This window comes from Acanthopagrus latus, chromosome 8 (genome assembly GCF_904848185.1).
Source record: "Acanthopagrus latus isolate v.2019 chromosome 8, fAcaLat1.1, whole genome shotgun sequence".
Classification (NCBI taxonomy): Eukaryota; Metazoa; Chordata; class Actinopteri; order Spariformes; family Sparidae; genus Acanthopagrus; species Acanthopagrus latus.
The window spans coordinates 11,029,333-11,050,188 of NC_051046.1; the positions used below are offsets into that span (position 1 = coordinate 11,029,333).

The following is a 20,856-nucleotide window of genomic DNA, read 5'->3' on the forward strand; positions in this document are numbered from 1 at the left end:
CTAGAGATCACAGCCAGTCTATGGATTCACACACCCTCCTTCCCAAACCCTGCCTTGAGTGACAGGTGACACAATGATTTAGAGTTCCAATTAGTGGCCCAGAGGAGTCCTGAGTGGCTCACCAGAGGACTGAGGGACTGCTGGCTGCTCACTGCTCTCATTATCATTTTGAACTCAGTTTAAACAGGAGGCATGAGGAGATGTGCCAGTGGACGCCAGGGGCAGAACACACATCTTAAAACATCTCTCCTCCCCGTGCACCACATAAAAGCGGCTGTCTGTGAATGAAATTTTTATCAATCGGCTGCAATAACCTTTGTTCTACTGGAAATGACAGCTTCCAAACTGCTAACAATAGCAGTTCAGTTACAGTTGTTATGAGCGGGGAGAAGTTCGACCAGTCTGAGGGGGGGCTGGAGGGGTGGGGAGCCTCATCCTGTCTTCAGAGCACAGGCAATTTACTGGTGACTGGACTCATGGATAAAACGTCATGCAGCCACAAATGACCACATGGATTTTGCTGCATCCATGGCTGCGTTGGATTCCACTTGGTTTCACCCTTGTGGCGCAGAGACTGGTGGTTGGTCTGCTCTCAAGAGGGGAAAGGCAGCTCTCTCATTAGTTGACTGATTCATATTCCTTCTGAGCTGCGAAGGATAGAAGTCTGTATGTGGAGAATCATTATTAATACACGGGCTGTCAGTCCATAGCACGAGAGCAGCAGGACCTTACATAACTACACAGCCAGAGGCAGAGACTAGACCTGCGTCGCTGAGAGGCAGCCAGGTCGTCCTTGGCCAAGGCACTAAATTCATACCTATTAGTATCTTAATGTAATTGGAGAGCATTTTTTTCCAGAAAGCCTCTTGCTGACACAACATTGATCAGCCGGGAACCCATTGAGACTAGATGCAAATGGCACCACTAATTACCAATCAGTCTCACTCCTTAACAGTTCATCTAACTGCTGGATGAGTGACTGCAATTTGAAATTCATGCAGCAAGACAGAAAATGAACCCCTGAACCTTTTGATGAGGCTAGAAAGCCCTGAGAGATAGGAAAATGATTTGTTTTCACCACCCACAAAGGCAGACTGGAATCCATATCTAATACATTCATATTTCTGATACGACAGTGTCAACAGAATCTGTGCGACCGGGGCAGAAATGTCGCTGTGAGTACGAGCTGCCGATTGTGAGGGACAATGCCTGAATAGGTAACATGTAATCACTTTGTCCCAGTCAAAAAGAGCATGTCCAATTACTAGAGCTAAATCAAGCGTGCAGGAGCTCAGTCTGCTCCAACACTTTGCTTGGTTTGCCCCCCGATGGGACTCCAGAACAAAGATGCAGCAGGGAGGCTTAGTCCTATCAGCTGTCCCACGGGGAAGTGACTTCACCAGCAATCAACGCCGTCATAAACCTCATTTTGAAAGCCCCACTTAGTGATAACGGTGATGTGCAACGCATGTGACCAAAAGTTACACACTCGAAGGTGAGAGCCACGATCGCTACCTGTGTCTGTGTGCACAGCAGCCGTTTTGTTAATAGTATCAGAAAACCACCACGAACACTCACCCCCCCTTCTCTATTCAACACACCCGCACAAACACACACAAACACACCAGTCCTCCATATGAGCTGTGTCTGTTCCCATCTGACTGCCTCCTTTTCTATCCAGCTCCTGCCCTCTAGGTCTGTTTAATGGATCTGGCAGCCCTTCCCAGCAGCCGCCAAAGAGAACAGGTGGAGCAAATTAAGACACAGTCTGCGGCCCCGCTCGGTAGCTCAATTCACCACAGTGGCCCGCTGTAAGACACAGGCAATTTCCACTGAAATGTAATGTTGGCAGAAATGTACCCTCTCAGCCCGTGTTGCTCTGTAACTTCAAATTGCAAGACAAGAAATACAATGGGAAAACTGATTGAACTTGCCCGACTAATTTGACAGTTGTAAAAGGGACAATATGGTTGCACAAAAACTACAAAAATGGAAAAGTACATAGGTAGGTCAAAGATTCAATCATCTCCCAATTGGTCTCGGAATAGAGATCTAAGCTCGCTCTCAACTTCTCTCTCCGACGCTGCAAGTTACAGCAAATCAAGCGTATTTGTAAAATGCACACAACTGATTATCAATGTCTGCAAAAGGCTGGAGAATGAATCATTTAGCAGGGAATTTCTTGTGGCGCAAGAGAGCACATCCGTTATAAGGCAATAATAAAATGCCTCACCTTGCTTCTGCCTGCCTGTGTACAAAAAGCTTCTAAAGTAATACTGGGACCACTTCCAGAACATTACGACCACACTGACGCAAACATTTTTTACTACAGCCACAAATAACATGAAACATAAATCAAAGCAACAACCTTCACAAGTAAATGCTGGAGGGATGAACTACTTCACAGCATGTGGTGCGAATTATACTTAAGACACGATACAGATACCCTTGCATGCTTCTCCTTTTTGTCATCATTATTTAACGACGCTACAGATTTAACAAAGATAACAAGGTTACAATGACAATCAATCTATTTGTGAACGATTAATGCAACCAATGTAACCGTAATTACAAGCTGACATGCTGTAATTATGGTAGTGATTAAATTAAAACAGAGAGCAAAGTGGCGACATGTTCATGAATTAATTATTATTTTTCTAAAATCAGACATTTAATGTGTTTTTTTTTTTAAAGTGTAATTGTTCCATAATTCTTTCTCTTTTTCTTTTCTCTCTGTCAGTGAGTGGATGTTGACTCTTTGCTGGCTTGTATAACATAATTGTGTGAGTGTTGGGCATGTTGGCTCTAACCAAAATAAGATATACACCTCAAGTAAAGGTCAGATAAGAATAAAATAAATAACAAAAAAAAAAAAACATGATGTCTCAAATAACAATAAAACACTACCACTGACTTCAAATAGCAGTGAGGGTACTCACCGTGAACCCCGGGGCACATATACAGGCGCCTGAGACAGGATGGCAGTCAGCTCCATTGGTGCAGCTGCAAAGCAGCATGCATCCCTCTCCATAGTATCCAGGCGGGCAGGTCTCATTACAGTAAAGCCCTGTCCATCCCACGGAGCAGGTGCATTCACCAGAGAGCGGGTGGCAGCTACAACATAATGAGAAAGAAAGATGGGACAACAACAGGAAAAAAAAAAAAGAGTCAGGAGAAGTTTCAGCTCTGAGAGTATCAACATTTCATTCGTGAGCAGGGTCAAAGTGTGAAGTCTGCGCCAACAGCAATTCATCCATCTATGTGTCTACGTGCTTGTTTCAGATAGATGAGGTGTCCCTTTTCTCCTTCGTTCTGTAATGACTTCTACGGTCGGCGCCCAACTCCAGCCGGAATCAGAGCATTAACATTGCATTAACTATGAATGCTGCTGAGAAATTATGAATGAAGCAAAGGTCACGATTAAAAGCTAACTGGATGACATGGCAAAGAGGTGTCCAGATTTCAGAATGAGTGCTGGCGTAGAAGTGAGATGAAACAAAATTGGGTTGGAGAACTCTTTATTCATATGGAGCTGAAGGGGGCTTTGCTTTAGGTCTGAGGGAATCTATGCGTGGCGCTGGACTGATGTCTCACTTACCTCACGGTGTTGGTGGTATTACAAGGGCAGTACTTGTCACAGATAAGGCCGTAGAGGCCCGGGGGACAGAATCTCTCCTGGCAATTAGGGCCTTTAAAGCCCGTCTCACACAGGCAGGCTCCATTGATATGGTGACACTTGGCTCCATTCTGACACTCACACCTCTGGTTACACTGCGGACCAAAGCTGCCCACAGGACAGTCGTCCTGACACCTGCAGGACACATTACACTTTCGTTTAAACTGGTGCTTAAAAAATGTCAAGTACAGTGAGACGAATAAGAGTGAAGAGTGGAAGTACGAAATTTAAATATTAAAGAGGTCAAAGCAGCTCGACTGAGAAGAGAACAGTCGCCAATTAATCAATTAGTCGATCGACGGGAAAGCAAAGTAGATGACAGGTCGAGCAAAATTCTTAATATCTCGGAAGTGTGTCTCTCAAATCTGAAGCTTTACTCATACTGTCATAAATGTTATTTAAAGTATTTGTTTTTTAAACTGTTGGTCATCAACTTGGACTCCGAATATGTCATTATGTACACTTAACAATGAATCAATAAAATAACATACAAGTACTTGAACAATCACTAATCGGGTGACTGAATAAAAGGTGCACATTCAACATTATTAACGTAAATAATGGAAGGCTAGTGTTAATTGTATTTTACATGAGTTATTGCCTCTTTCATCACCACAGGACACTAGCTATAAGAATAACTATGATGATAACAATGTGAGCGTCCACACTGATGATGACAAAGTTCTGTAAACAGCCACACCAATCGTGAGCTGTGCACTCCAGCCTCGTCGACGGCTTAGAAAAATGGATATTGATGACCTGTTACTTCTGTACCTTATACAGAGAAACAGAAAGAATTCCAGAAGATGATGAAGAAGGCGACATTTTTCATAAGTGAGAGGCATAGAGTTGTCCTCTTTTGTGGACAAATGTTATTCATACTTTTGTATGTGTCAACATCAGTCATCCTGGCAATCAGCTGAGAGGACGGCAGCGAAGACATAACAACCTTCAGGAACACCATCAACATCACAGACTTTATGGCAGTAGGTAAAAGTCTCTGGTAAAATGACATTTTTTTCCTGCAATCTGCTGCCTAATATTATGTTATATACACATTTCATTAGTTGTATTAACAACCAAGACTGAGTTTTGAGGGTAGACCATCTTAAAAAGTGCTTCCTATGTCCTTTAGTTCTTTAGATAACATAGAGAAGACGGCTGGATGGTTGGAAACCAGTATTTAGCACTGCTGAAATATTTAACTGTAACAAAATGTCCCAAAATTCCAGATAACTGATTTTGATTGGCTGCTGTTTTTTTTTATCAGCCATCAAATCGCTCTGAATCCCAGAGATATCCTTCCCCACTGTCGTTGTCGTTACAGATATAGTGTGAGTTACAGTTATCTTTCCTGGTGTGGACAGCTCTTCACTGCTTGCATATTATTACCACTCAAACTGAAAATACTAAATCCATTTTGGATGTGTCGTGCAAACTGAAACTCTCATGCTTTCAGTAACTGTTCTCAGTCAAGTACTGTTCTGACTCACCCGAGCACTTAGGATCTTGACGACCTTGATTTTGTATGATGCAAAGTTTGCCAAAGCATTTTCTAAATTTCATTTTTGAGTGAAAATCTTCTGTGTCTACTGTGATGTAGTAAAAATCCTAATAATCTTGATTGTCTCATTAATCATCTGGTCTAGTCTAGTTTATATTTCATCATCGAGATAATGAACATTTGATTTGAAGATACTGTCATACATCTAAGCCTGACATGGTGAAATTTCATTGAGTACATGACAGACAGGCCCTCAAGCAGCCCTCAGACCTCCTGCAGCCTGCAGACTTGACCCCAGGATCTCAGGACAGGATTTAATTGTCATCAACCACAGATATCAGAATTGGAAATTAGTTCCTCCACATGAAGCACTTAAGTAGTTTAGAAAATGGATTTTTTTTCACTTAAATATACTGACTTAACTATACAATCCTGGAGGAGTATCAATCTCAAGGGTCTAACAAAGCTATTACAAATAGCTCAATTACATTATAAAATGGGCGAGTTATGTTTCATGTTTAAATTACCCTGGCTTTAGTTTTATCAGGGGACAATGGTATTATTATACTAGACAGCAGAGGGTGGGGGCTAGCACAATCTGAGATTATTCCTGGCAGGTTAATTCACCTGCCACTGACAAAATGAATGAGGGCAATTTTGCAAAATAATAAAGTAAAGGAAAGGTCTTGTCGAGGAAGTGTTTCCATCCAAGAGACAATTGCTTTAGCTGAACTAATAAACCCAGGCTGCTCTGGGCTGCTCTGGCAGGCATGGGGAACTAAAAAGATCTGTGGATTTCAATGAGACCTTAATATAAGCCCATTACTTATAATTAATGAGCAGAATCCAAACAACATGTAGCCCATGGTGAGATCAATGGACAGACTGGGAGTGGAGGAGGATGAAGGCTGAAGACATGAAACCTTGCTGGCCAGCATGAAGCACAAGATTAATTAAACATAAACACCCGTATTAAAAGCTTCCAATCCACCTTCAAATGGACTAATGGGCATTTATAAATGCTTATTCCTCCTGAGCATGGGATTATTCTTATATTTCCTTTCTCCTTTAAAAGAACAGCCAGGTTTGTGCCTCATTTGGATGTCAACAAAGAGAATAGGTCAATGAGTGAATGTTTAATCCCTTTGCATTCGATGCTAATATCAATAAATCATGCCATTATCTGACCTATTTTCAAAGTAGCAGGAGTACAAAAGTTTGCATGGAGTTCTTCACAAAAAGGAGTTTGCACAAAATAACTTAGCCAGTCCATCTGCTGCATACCTGCGTCCACTGAAGCCAGCTGTGCACTGGCACTGCCCCGTGACGTGGTCGCACAGCCCGCCGTTTCGACAGGAACAATCCTTGCTGCAGTTGATGCCATGCTTGCCAAGAGGGCATGGCTGGGCACAGACTGAACCCTTTGAAAAACAGCCAGCAAAGAACCATGAGATACATTGATCACAAGCTCACCTCACAGGACTCAAATACCCAAGACAAAACTCTGGACACTTTAGGCCTCCTCTTTATGTTTCATCTGTTTCTGTGCCTAACCTTCTCCTAATTAGAACATAAACAAAAGAATTACAGGAAAGAAATAACCTAAACTTAAACTGATTACTGACTCAGTGCTTATTATTATATTAACGTGGACACCAATGCAAGTATATCTCATTCTGGTTAAACCATTGTTGTGTATTGACTGTACTAGATATAAAGTATTGTTGGACAGTATATAGACCATGACTGAATATTAAATTGCCTCAGAGATTTCATCAAATTGTTTATATTGTGGTAACTGTCCCTTTAAGCAGGACTTTCCAAAGAGGGGCCTACTGTAAGAAAAGTAAGAATGTAAAATCTTAGAAACTATTTTGTTTTATTTTGTTGGATTCAACGATGCTTGTTAATTATGTAGGATCCCTAATTATGAATTACTGGTATAACATGAGCACAGAGGGCAGAGTGACACTCCAGATGTCATTCAATTAAGGGAACTTGGGCTCCTAACACCATTTTGGATCTTAACAATTCAATGCAACAGGTGTTTGCTTTTGGCCCATGGTCCACCAATACATTTAGTTTTTGGCCTACAAGGGCAAAGTTTTGGGAGTACCTGTCACCCTGCTTAAAAATCTCTGGCTGTTAAAGGTTATTGCAGGCAGTGTTGCAAATCTATAATTAGGAAGGCTTTACAGGGCAATATCCATTGTGATTTACTCAAGTACTCTACAAGTACTAGGCTACCACTCTTGCTTGTGCTTGTATTTAAGTTGAGTATTTCCCTTTTGACCTACTTTATACTTCCACTCCACTGCATTTTGGAGGCAATTATTGTACTTTTTAGATTTCATATCATGGTATATAAAACGAAGATTTCATCCATATTACCCAAACCCGATATAAGGGCATGGCAAAAATTAAAGGGGCAGTTCTTCAACAATAATTCAATCCTTATTAAAAAAAAAAAAAAAGGGATTTCTCAGAGACAGACATGTGGGGAGAGAGCAAGGAGGACATGCGACAAAGGTGGAGCTGTAATCAAATGGAACAGTGCCTTAAAGCACTAGGACACGGCGGCATCCCTAAAGTACCACTTCATATTATTGACTGTGGGGGGTCATGTTCACTTGACACTACTTTGAGAACAGGGGTTTGAGAAAGCTTGCACAACCTTTTTTCCCCTGCAGGGAGTAGAGAATCCCACATTCTCATTTATAATTGAACACAGCATATTGATCAGAGTCTCAACATGTCAGTCTCTGCTGCAGAGACTACATCGGAAATGTTTTTTCCTGAACACGAATGATATTCACCCCCTTTTTCATCCTCAATGCCTTCCCACCTTTACTTGAATGACCTACCGTCCATCCGGAAGGGCAGGAACAATCTCCTGTGATGTGGTGGCAGGTTCCTCCATTCTGACAGGGGCAACGCTGCTCACAGTGGGGCCCGTGACTGCCGGAGGGGCAGCGTTCTCCACAGCTGTCACCACACACAAGTCAAAGAGTCAAAATCTCAGACACATAACTTGTGTTCACCTGCAGGTCTTTGAATTAACAAAGAACGTTCAGACACCAAAGAGAAAGCTGCGGAGGATTAAATGTGATTCTGTTACTCACAAAGCCCCTGAGTACCCCGGGGCACAGATGCACTCTCCAGTCTCGGGGTTGCAGGTGGCACCATTGAGACACTGGCAGGGTAGTTGGCATGCCTTGCCATAGTAACCGCGCTCACAGGTCTCCTCACAACGCCATCCCTGGTACCCATCAGTGCAGACACAGGCACCTGTGATGGGGTTGCACTTGGCCCCATTCTGGCACTGACACCGATTACTGCAATGAGGTCCCCAGAAGTCACTGTCACAGCCTGCAGGCACACAAAGAGGTGGCATCAGACAGAGTGAAACAAAAGAAGAATATGCACCAGGACTTATCCCTGAAAATAACTGAAATAATTTGTCAGATAAACGCAAGCGTAATAAAAATTGGTCATTAAATGTAATAGTTCATCACGGAGAGTGAATGTTCCTGGAAACTGCAGCGCCACACAACTAATTACTGAACACCATGAAAAACTTTGCCGCAGTGATTCATAAGCTCAATAATCTTGACATTCATCTTCGGCTTTATCTGCTATTAGTTCAACAACAATGTGATGTTTAGCTTAAAGAATGAGTCTTGTGATATTCATATACTTTTTTTTTTTTTTACTGTCAACAAATACCTTAAAAATATCAACCCAAATAGCTTCAACACAACTCATCCTACAAGTCAGTGAAGCCAAGGCCTAATACATCTCATTCAACAGTGCCACACCACCTCGTTGTCGTCCAAAAACTATTAAAAACACATCAGTGAGCCACGCTGTCGCATTTGGCAACATGTTCCTTCATTACCAAGAACGTGGGCACTGAAGTTTATTTTGAGTCTGTCTCACATGCAATGCACAACTGTCTGTGTGTTGTAGCTAAAAACAGTAAAATCCCCTATCTTGAAGAAGCTAAACTGCTCAGCTGTTCTAGCATGGCGAACTGAAAAGAGCAAACAAAAAGAAAGCATGTATGCATGATTAACCAGTATATATCTTAAGTAGGAATAAACTGGCTGAGAGTCACAGAGATAAAGAAGTCAAACGGTATAGACTTGACTCAACCAGATGTTGGTCTTGGTTCTTTAATGGGATTTTTCACAATAATAAAAAACACATAAAATAAAATAACCCTCTCTTTTAAATGTCATCTTCCTTCTTCAGTCCCTCTCTGAATTACAGGGGTGTATCTACAGAACAACCTCCACAGTTTGTTATTTATCACAGTGCTAACCATGTCACATTCACATTCACATTCAGAGAGATGGACACAAACACAGGAAGAACATGCAAACTCCACACAGGATGGACGTGAACCAGAAAATCAATCCAAGACTGTGTGTGTGTGTGTGTGTGTGTGTGTGTGTGTGTGTGTGTGTGTGTGTGTGTGTGTGTGTGATCATGGAGTCTCTGTTTCACCACAAAGCAAAGCCTCTTTGAGATAAATACATAGAGCCCGGAACACAGCAGAACAAAATTCATATCTCCTGTCAGTATGAGCTTCTCAAAACATTCGTCAAACTGTAACCCAAGTGAGTAAAAGTAAAGCTTATGGCTGAAACACAGCACTGAGAGCTGATAAACACCACAGATGCTTTACAGAACGTTTGGATAATCAAGTTTACCGCTGAAAAACCATTTATCATTAAATGTACTGGACAGGTTTATACAAACAAAATAAAAAAATAAACAGTATCACCCACCTGTTGAATTATTTTAACTGTCTGACTTGAACTAAACAATGTGGCACTGTAAAGGGACTTTTACATTCCCTCATGACTCATGATTGTGAGTGTATCACTGAACATGATACATATGGCAATTTTATTTCTCCCCACTGAATACCCATTGACCTCTGATCTGTCAGGTCAATCATGCCTGACCCTGCACTGCTAACAGATAAATTAAATCTATTAGTCCATGCTAAACTGGCCGCTAAGCATAACTTATGCAAATATGCGACATGGCCATGTAGGGTGATCTGTATGTGAATTAAAGGCGGGACTACTGGTGCTGTGTTTCAGGAGCAGTCAGTAAATTGACATGATTGGACCCAGATGTTGTCCATGGAATCAATCCGTAGCGGGAAGCCGGGAAAAACAAAACAAGAAGGCGATTATATTAATACAATATGTATTATGTAATGTACAGCACCGAAATGTCATGCATTTTTTCACCGTTCGCTGAAAAGCCTGTTTGCCACTTCCTAACTTGCCAGACATGTCGTGTAATCGGTCAAACAAATGAATGTCCAGTAGCAACTAGCTAAACGGTTCATATCGCCACCTAACATGGTGGAGTCGGACATACCTGCGTCAATAGATCGATTCTGCCCTGGTGCTTTTATGCTGGGACACTGGCAAAAAATCTTCAAGATAGGCTGTGCTGAGCTGTTCTGCTTGCAGCTAAGATTTTCTCTTCCGGCTTGATACGATTTTAACCTCCAACAAGCTAACAGGTACACAGTCATTACAGTGTATCCAATTCGCAAAGTTGTGTAGCTAGCTGCTGTGTTAGCAAACGTGACTCTTTATTGACATGAACATCATCAGCATTTATTTTGAGTTGTTTTTTGCTCACCTTAAGCAACATTTTCACTGTCTTTTTTATTAGTTTTTTTGGTCTCCACAGTCTATCTGGGTCTTTAGGGAACTTAGACTAACAGAGCTAACTTTGACAATTTTCTGTGTATTTACCAGCTAACCTTTGCTAACTTATGCCCCCCATGTGCTGCTAGGCCTGGCAAACAATGGTTCAGCCAAGCTTGTTTGCTCAAAAGAAGGCTGTCTGGAGGTTGATGGGATAGGGCTGACGCTAACATATTTCATCATTAGTTCAAATGTAGATTATTTTCTCAACTGATCGATTTCTTATTTGGTCAAAACATTTCAGAAAATATAAAAAAAAAAAAAATGACCACAACAGATTTTCTGTTGATTGATGAGTCAATTGGTAAAACCTATGCAAAACAAAGTGCTAAAACGGGCCAAGATGTTCTGTACAGTTGGGTGATCACCTACTGCCCTTATTGTCAGATGTGGACTCAAAATCTGTATCGTTGCCAAGTAACATGAAACCATCGAACAGGTGCAAAATATAGTTTTGTCACTAAGAAATTGGTGGAGATTTATTACTGTGCCAGACCGGGTTGCCTGTCTGTGATGTTGACATACCGCCGCCATCAAAGAGAAAGGTCTTAAAAAGCGCCCTAAAATTAATCTGCAAAAGTGGAAGCAAGCTGTTCACACCTCTCAGCGACTAGAGAGAGGAGCAAAAGAGGATGCAAAGATTAAGAACACGAGTGATTTTTCAAAATATAACAGTTTGTTACTTTAATGTTTTTTAACACCTTTTTCAGGTGCAACTTCAGGAATTAGCTGTCAAAATGGCTGGTGGGGGAAAAAACGTTAAGGTACTGCAGCGAAACCATCAAGTTACTTTAACTCTGTTGACAAATTCTCACTTTTTAAACTTTTCTAAATAAACTTTCATCTGACTAATAGCACAGAACTTGGGGTAATAGTGCAGAAAGGTTCAATTTGATGGAAATAACACCATGAGACAATGCTCATCCTCTGTGACGACTCACACAGACACCCCAGAGGTGTCATCCCTAAACGGCGAACGGCAGAATTTCACTTGCCAGCTGCTTTGAAAAAATTGGCACTCAGGAAAATATGTTGAGTTATATTACCTACCTGCTTTACATGGGTTAATGTAAATAGCTCAGTGACATTGCTAAGTGATACCTGAGGGAATGACGTAAACAATCCATTCCTACATGCCTCAGGTGATGGGTCTGTTTGGAAAAACTCAATACGTCCCATAAACTGCAGACAAACAGCTAATTTTCAAGGTTGAATTAACAACCAGCTTTAATGTGAAGAACAATCAGCACTGAGCTGGGGTACTACGGAGTCTTCAGCTTGACCAGAGAAATTGTTCTTTTGGGGATCTTGTGGTAATTTAAGTGATCGGTACGGCCTTATGTCTCTCCAGCAGCAGCTGCCGTACTGCCTCACGTAAAAGCCCAGCTTGAGACCCAGGCCGGCGCTGTAGCCAGGACGGTGAATATTCCACTATTGATTCTCACATCATCGCAGACTTAGTTGTAAATGTAAAGACGCTACGCCCTCTCCCTGTATGCTCACTTTGCCAGAGCCGTGATCAGCCAGAGTGGGAGCTTAATGAACCCTGTTTCGTGGTCGGCACTGAAGCCTGTTTTTCCAGGTACACAGCAGGAAGATGATCAGCCCGTCCCTGATACAGACAGGTCTGCCCTGAAGGGGGTCTTGAAACACTGGGCGAGTGCAGTATTACTTCTGCGGTCAGACAGGCTAGAGGCCACATTACAGGGCTCACACTGATTTGATCTAATCGGCTCCTGGCCTCCAGTCTGGCATGAATGAGTTCCCTGAAGGTTGAGCTGCTGCCACGCAAACGACCCTGGCACATTAAATCTGAGATGTGTGCGGGCGGCAGGGGTAATGGATGAGCGGTTCGGCTGCAACTCGGTTTAGCACTCTATAAGCACTCATCAGAGCTCCCTTAGCTCAACACTGCTCCCTCAGCACAGTACAAAAACAGGCACTGCCTATACAACTGTGGGAAACATCACCTCCAGCTTCAAACCTTGACCATTTTAATAGACAGTGCATTTTATATGCCTGCATGTATAACTCAAAATATGGTGTCAGTTAAAAATACCTAAAGCGGCAGAGAAAACAGAAATAAACCAAAATCTATCCAGCGCTTAATTTGCAGAGTTTTCTGGTGCTTAAGAGCTCCACAAATGTTACCATTTGAAGTTTTAAACCTTCTTTAGCTTGCAGTTAGAGGCCTCAGCACATTGAGAGCAAAGCCCATTATCTCGCTGTCTCTCTCCTACACAGAGGTTCTCAAACTTTAACCAGTAGTCTCTCACTTCCCGGCTCTGACAGCATTTAACTGTGATTAAGGAGTCAGAGTTCATGATGAGCTGTGGGCAAAAACAGAGAGAGAAAGCACAAGAAAGAAGCATGTAGCATGAAGGCCTCAGCTTCTAGAGACTGCGGCTAAATTGTCTGAGGTGATGAGGACCCCCTGTGGGTTGTGGTGTGTAGGCAGCGAATCCCACACAAGTCTGAACCTAGAGAAGCTTCAATCCAGCCCATTAACTGGCCTGGCCTGGGTCAGTGTGCCTAACTAAAGGACACATACACTAGGCAGCCCGGACTCTCAGAGCTCATCATGCATAACAGTTGGAATGTGGATAACCTCACACACAAGGAAAGGTCCAATCCCAAGGTGCTGGGTATAATCCCCTGGGCTGGAACAAAACAGATCACGTTGAAGGGTACCGGCAGATAGTAAACTTCTGAAGGTGATGTCCAAAGAATGGGCTGAGCGAGCCATCGCGGTGGTGCTGAGCTTTGAAGTGTGCTCAAGAGTCTGCATGATCAGGAGCTGGCTGCAACCGGATTAAAACCCAGCAGCTTTCAGCAGCGGGCTTCATTCAGAAGTTCTCCAGAACTTGGCCTCTTCAGCAAAATGTTTGTTCTCTACGTGGGGGAGTCCGTGCCAAAGAAAGCCTCTCAAAGCCAAATTCAAAATGAGGGCCTGAGTCAAGCTCTTTAAACGGCACAGCATCTCTCCGCCATTCATATTGCATCAGTTTTTTTCAGATATTTATGTAGGACTGAGCAATATAATTACTTATATTCCTAGGTATATCAAAATTCGAAAGAGATATAGGTGGAGACAATACTATTTTTATTCATATAGTCTGATGTTGCGTTAAAATACATACCTTTGTCTTCCATAAAGCTGTGCCAGTGTTTGCATTGCTCCTTTCTCGCTCAAAAATTATCCTGCAATAAGAGAGGGAGACGTGGTGCTGGTCCAAACTGCGAGCTGGCAGGTAAAGTTTGTTTAATTATTAGATTAGCGGTGGGTTGCGGTGCATGCACTGCTGTTGATTGGGATTTTAAAAAACTGGAGTAAAACCAGCAGATAATTGTCCTTTATTTTGGCAAGTTTTCCCTCACTCATATTGAGGGTCTAAGCACGGAGGGTGTCGCTCACTGTACAGACAGTGAAGGCCACTGAGGCAGTGTGATTGTGATTTTTGGCTGTATGAATACAATTGATTTGATTACTGTTGAAAACAACTTAAGGGGCATTCTTAGAGATACGACTAGTTTTATTTTATTTATTGGGTTGAACATTAGGTTGGAATTGCCATTTTGTGCGACATGCCCCCTGCATTTTAAACAAACTGTAAGGGTGCACACATCACCTACTGTGTGGAGTGCATAGGTGCTGCACTTGTTAAGGTGATGGAAGCTATCTAGCTTTGTATTATCAGCTATATTTATTGGCTATAATTCAGCTCAACTAGCCTGTAATATAAATTTCCCAGTATCAACATTAGGGGTCGACCAATATGATTTTTCAAGCAAGCTGATTACCAAAATTTGGAACTGGTATATATTTGCAGCAGAGATAATAACTTTGTGTGTCCAAATTTAGAACTACCAGCCATGGAATGTATCTGACTAATTTAATCAAGTACAGCACTTGAGCAAAATTAAGGTACTTCACAGTACCATCACAGAGAGTCGATTACTGACAGAGAAGGAGGGCTGCATCAGTTTTAAATAATTTAGTACACCAGCAATCATTAAAATGCTGATAATCGATATGTATTACACACGTCAATGTATTGTACAGCAGGGAAGGAAACCTTGTCTTTGGATTTTACTTTTGTCACAGTTTGTGGGACCTCACATGTGGCTTTCACTTAGAATTGAACATGTAGCACACCTTGTTCTAAAAAACACCAACATGTATATCACGTATCTCCATTTATTGAAAAAAAAAAAAACACTCAGCTGGATGCAGGGCAAGAGCAGACTTCAATTTGAATCACGGTTGGACTGGTAAAAAACGCCGGCCACTTGAGGTGGTGGGTGCAGACACTCGCTCGCTTCTTTGCCAACTCCAGCTGAGAAAAGCACATTATTGCTATTGGAATATTTGGCACACCGCCAAACTTCACTCCTCGCTGCCAGAGTCACTCACTGTCACATCACTATTATTAACACACACTGTTGACACTTGAGGAATAACTTAGCTCCTACAAGACATTAGACGGCAAAACGCTCTGGCTCCTGAGAGCCTTTCACTCCCCGCTCACTCTTTAGCTGGGCTTGTGGCAAAGCAAAGCAGCGTGACTCATTGTCTTGACGAGGCTCCCGCATCTCCTCATGAGAAGAGTGCACCTCCGAATTTCATATTGTCTGATTCAGGCTTTGTACCGCTAGCTTTGTTCGTTTTTCTTTCTTTTTTTTCCCTCCTTGACAGATCTGAATTTTTAAATTACACTCCATGACCAGAATTAATAGTGGCAAGTCACTATTTCAAAATGAAAGGATGGGCTTTCTTTACGGGTTTTAAATGCTAAAATAATCGTTTTTAAAGGAACAATGAAACAATTGCCTACAATTTAGCTGACACAAGAATATGTTATATTCAGCTCTTCAGTCAATATGAGCTATTTGTAATCGGAGTTATTCAATAAAAGCCCGACTCAACATTCAGCTATTCATCACGGCTCCCTCCTTGACTCAGTGACGCAGACTAATAGAGTGAGAAGCAGACAGGACTGGTACCAGGGGTCTGGAGGGAAAGTGATGATTGTTGTGTAAAGGGGGTAAATTTGCACTGAGTGATAAATGCCTCTCAGCTTTGTTAAACTTGTGGCTTTAAAAGCTGCCAATACCCTACAAGACAGGCCCCACTGTCCCCTTCATGTTCTGCTGACACCCATTACACTGTTATTTATTAGTCCTCAGGAAGCCAAGACACGACACGTGAATCGTTTAGATACATCCCTGAGAACTTGACAAATGAATTTTTAAATATACAGAGGAAACTGCCAATAGTCATGGGGGCAGTTCTGCTGAATTGGAATAACAGCGTGCTGCAGCCTCCACTGTTGGGCGTGTCATTTGTCCTGCCCTAATTCATCTTAGCCGAGCCCTTGTGTGTTCACAGTCCCCGGGGGGAGAGAGCAAGTCCACAACACAGCACAGAGACTCTCTGAACAGAGTTTGCTGTTCAGACGGTTCAAGATAATGCACCATATGCTCCCTCCTGATACCACCTTCAGTTGGATAACAAGTAACAAGATCTGACTGTTGCCTATTTGGAACCACAAAACTAATGAGTGAATAACTTAATTCTTTAAGGGCTATGCATTACTGATTAAAACGACTGGCCTGGTTGTTTATCGTGCAGAGGATCTGATCATTTGTCCGAGTTCTATTCAGGATGTGAACCTGGATCAATAAGGGCCCCGCAGGTGCCAGCCGGCTCCTCCGCAGCGCTTCCCTAACAGGGTTAACGGGGCCGGTGGTAGACCAAGACAGACAAGGTCAGGTCACCTCGCGCTTTATTCTAAACAAGCACTTAAGAGTGATGCAGCTTAAAGGAGCGGCTCCCTCTTTCCAATAAAACAGGCTGTGTTGAGCAGCAACGCGTGCAGGCTGCGAGGGATGCTCCCGCCTCAGTGCAGTAAACCAGTCACTTGTTCAACAGAACCTGACACGGCTCATGAAAGCTCCGGGATCAGCAAATTGTTACACAGCCCACTGCTCCTTCCAATTAATAATTTACCCTTAGCCCTGTCCTGGAGAAAACAAACCCTTTGCTCTCTCGCCACAGGACAACAACAAAAAAAGCAATCAGAGCAAAAGCGGACATTTATCTACAGTACACACCGACACACAGCGACCAGACTATAAATAAAGCCACAACTGCGACTGCATCACAGATATAACACACAAAAGTAGATCAGTCACGGGCAAACAACATAGCCGCTCAAAAAACAGTGTCAACCCGATAAAAAAAACTGGTACCACAGCTAATTTGCACACATTGATTTCCTATTTTCAATTATTAATTCTAATTAGGATGAAGTAGAATTTGCCATGGGGCAACAGCTGTCGATGTGAAGGGGCGCGGTCACAGAGCGGAGACTGATGCACATTCATGTAATGCCAATAGGGGCACCCCCGTCAGCCTCACGGGAAAGTCAAAGAATCCTCAGGGCAATATTTCATGAATGTTGATGCAGCTGTGTGTGTTAAAAATTCAGATGCACACAGACATTTTGTAGACAGCAGAGAGGAAGCAACTGAAGAAGGGCATTTACTCAAGTACTATATTGAAGATCAATGTTTGACATATTAATCCTTTACTTGAGTATCTGCATTCAGTAGTACTTTGTAATTCTACATGCAGGCAGAGGCAGCAGACATCTGTGTTGTGCTGGCAGCCAGTCGCTCGTTTCCTTTAGCAGGCACCATATCTTAACTTTCGTTCGTTACACTTGCTCTTTCTCAGCAGACCGTAGAGAGAGACACTCAGACAAGGCACTCGAGAACGAGTACTTGAGAAGTCACATCCTTTGGACTGTCATGGGAAAATGTGAACAAAGTCCTCCACAAGGAAAATCCACAGTCCAACAGCACAACAACGTATTCAAACAACAAATCGTCCACACACTTGTTTAGGCAACCGAGAGAGAGACGAGGACGGACTAATTGTTCATGTCTGCTCACAGATGGCCAATAAAACTAATCGATGTAAACTGCTACATAGAGCCTCTTTAACATCACGCACACTGACTCCACATTCCACTCGTACACAGACTATCTTCAGTTAATAAAATAAGATGCGCTGTCATTTAAAGAACTACCAAACAATATACAAAGGAGCTGAAATAGTCCTCAACTTGACCCACCACATTAAAGCACTACTTACATATTAATGCAGGAATAATTATGAGCCTAACACTGGCTGGGGCAATTCTGCATAACGAGTACTCTCACTTTTCAGACTTGAATAAATGTTTTGTTTTTCTGCCAATACTTATGTACTTCTGGATAAATTAGCTCATGAACTGAAGCCCATTACTTGTAATGGGGTATTCTGCCTGTCTGCTATTACTACTGTTACCCAAGCAAATGATCTGAATCCTAGAGAAAGTTCTGAGCTGATGTATAATTTGTTCATATTTACAATTTATATGGTAAAACTCTTTATAACTAAACAAACAACTTAAGCTTGGAAAAGGTGTTCCATTTAATGATAACAGTCTTTTAAATATAAAAGGATGAAAAAAATCACAAGATATGAATAAACATCAAATCAAGATGAGAAGAAGAGACCGTCTCCTCCATCCGAAGAGAAAACCAGTGTCACATGAAACAATCAAGTACAGGCAAATGCAATTAATCATGATCTCCTTATGCACTGGGCTGAATTACCATCTCTGTTATTGGATAACTACAGAAGTCTTCAGACACGATTTTCTAATCGAGGTACCTGAAGCAGAACAATAGCCCCTCAGCGTTGAGCTCCAAGTGAAAGACAATGCAGGTGTGACATCACCCATGTTAATAATGTGTTATATGGCATCCTGAACACACTTATAATGTGGTGTAACAGTCCAACTGCACTGTGAAATCATGAGCATTCAGGACTATTCACAATGCTTTAAAGCAACAACAACTAGTTATTACACATTATTTATGAAGCATTATAAACGTTAGTATAATATACAACAGAGATGTGTAAAATTGGAGGAATTAAATGCATTGTTTTGTGTGTAACTCTTGCATTGACTTTATTCCCTCTACTTAAAGCAAACATCGACTGAATATTGTGATTTATAACCCGCTCGTAATGTACTACTCCTCTGCTAGGAACGGGGGATTTCAAGATTACAGTAAGTTACTACCATATTATGATGCATCATTATAATGATTATGATGTGTTTGAAATGCATAACAACAATGAGAAGTTCAATACACTTGCACAATATCTCATATCTCTTATCTTGAAATAGTCAAATACCAAAAATTGAGAGTGACAAGCTATTATGAAGTATTGATACTCAACGTTATAAGTAATTATAAAATGTTTATAATGAGTTATAATTATTGTCATGAAGCACACATTTATTCACACATTATGATTAACGTTATAATCAGAATCAGAACTTCCTTAATTAGTCCCACAAATGGGGAAATTTGTGTGTCACAGCAGCTAAAGGACAGTTCAATATAAAATAAACAATAATAATATATATATAAAAAAAACAATATAATAAAAGGTAAGTAGAAGCACTAGAGCAGAAATTTAAATAGAATCATGTATACATAATATGTACAAAAAACAGTGTGAGCAGTGCATTATAACTATGATAATACAGGGCAACAGGCACACTATAAAGTGTTATATATGTTCATAATACATTGTTAAGTATTATAGACATGGACTTCATAGAAAAGTGTTACAGAACTCATTATGACAATCCTTCACTTTATCACTCTGCTGAGCTCTGGTACAGTTGTAATATTACACGTCTACTGTCTTTCATTTAGAGCTCGACTCTGAGGTGCCATTGTTGTGACTCAGGTACCATAATTAGACAAATCCTGTCTGGCACAGTAAGACTTCTGTAGCTATCCAATAACAGAGACGGAAAATTCAGTCCAGTTCATTAAGAGATCACGATTTATGCTGTTTCACTGTACTTCAGTGTTTCACGTGACACTGAATAAATGTGTTTGTTTTTCTGCAGACAAAGGCAGCCATAGGTGAATCTAGGACTTGCTACCAGGGGGTGCGAGCTTGAAACAGATTTTTTAAACCAGTTTGTTTTAGCATCAACAATACATCAATTATCGATGTATGCGGCAGACTGCTGTACGGAAAACAGAAGGTTTGAAAGGCAGGTTTTGTTTTGGTGCATCACCAAACAAAGCCACAAAAATTAACACCAGCGCAGCATGTGTACAGGCAACATCACATCCTGCAGCTGTCGGCTGAACTCCAGAGTAGCTCGCTACTTTCAGTATCACATGGCAGAAAAACATGACAGCACCAGTGTCCAGTGTGTGAATCATTTTTAAAAGATAAAGTATCTAGATTTTATTTATAAAATATTTTAAATGTTTCCCCAATGGGTCCTATGTGATCTTTGATTATCAAAATAGCTGGAGCTGAAGAGCTGAGTCTCATGTAGATGACTCCAGTTACAGTATGTGCCATGACTTTCTTTATCTCAAAATGAACCTCAGTTTAAATTACCTAAAGTCTTTCTCTTACCGAATGTCCAACCCTCTTTATGCTTGAAACACGGGCGTTAAAACGTGTCACTTTAATGCTTCTTAGAGAACAGCGGTCAGTGGCAGCTATATTGTTCTCTTTCTCACTCCTGCAGCGCAATTCAGCTCAATTCAGCTCAGAGTTCTACCATTTGTAGGTCATGTGGTGAGATGCTTTTATTGAACATTTTTGTTTGTTTCCATAACTACAAATGCAGCTAAACTTGAACCCAGAGGATTTAGCTATATTTTTGTCTTTGAACATACTTGAGTCAATAGTTGGTTGTGCTGCAGGAGATGATTGAGATGTTTGTTTTGTTCCCCCAAAAATGAAAACCTAAATCTTTTTGGTAACATGTGGAATTGAGCTAAACAGCACAGCCACTGTTCTCTGTGAAGGAGTGAACTATCAGGTTAGGATAGGGAAA

The 20,856-nt window shown here is 41.5% G+C and overlaps 1 protein-coding gene across 9 annotated transcripts in view; it reads right to left on the reverse strand.

Moving 5' to 3' along the window:
- Positions 1-20,856, reverse strand: part of megf11 (multiple EGF-like-domains 11) — a 76,107-nt gene that overhangs the window by 17,339 nt on the left and 37,912 nt on the right. For all 9 annotated transcript variants that reach the window (XR_005076668.1, XR_005076667.1, XM_037108279.1 and 6 more), the window contains 5 exons: positions 8,303-8,549; positions 8,045-8,165; positions 6,465-6,601; positions 3,599-3,811; positions 2,940-3,114 (listed from right to left, as the gene is read on the reverse strand). Coding sequence is in view for 7 of the 9 variants with exons in the window: in XM_037108279.1 (XP_036964174.1) it covers positions 2,940-3,114; positions 3,599-3,811; positions 6,465-6,601; positions 8,045-8,165; positions 8,303-8,549 (893 nt within the window). In the remaining 2 variants the exon portion in view is untranslated. The remainder of the gene's footprint in view (positions 1-2,939; positions 3,115-3,598; positions 3,812-6,464; positions 6,602-8,044; positions 8,166-8,302; positions 8,550-20,856) is intronic.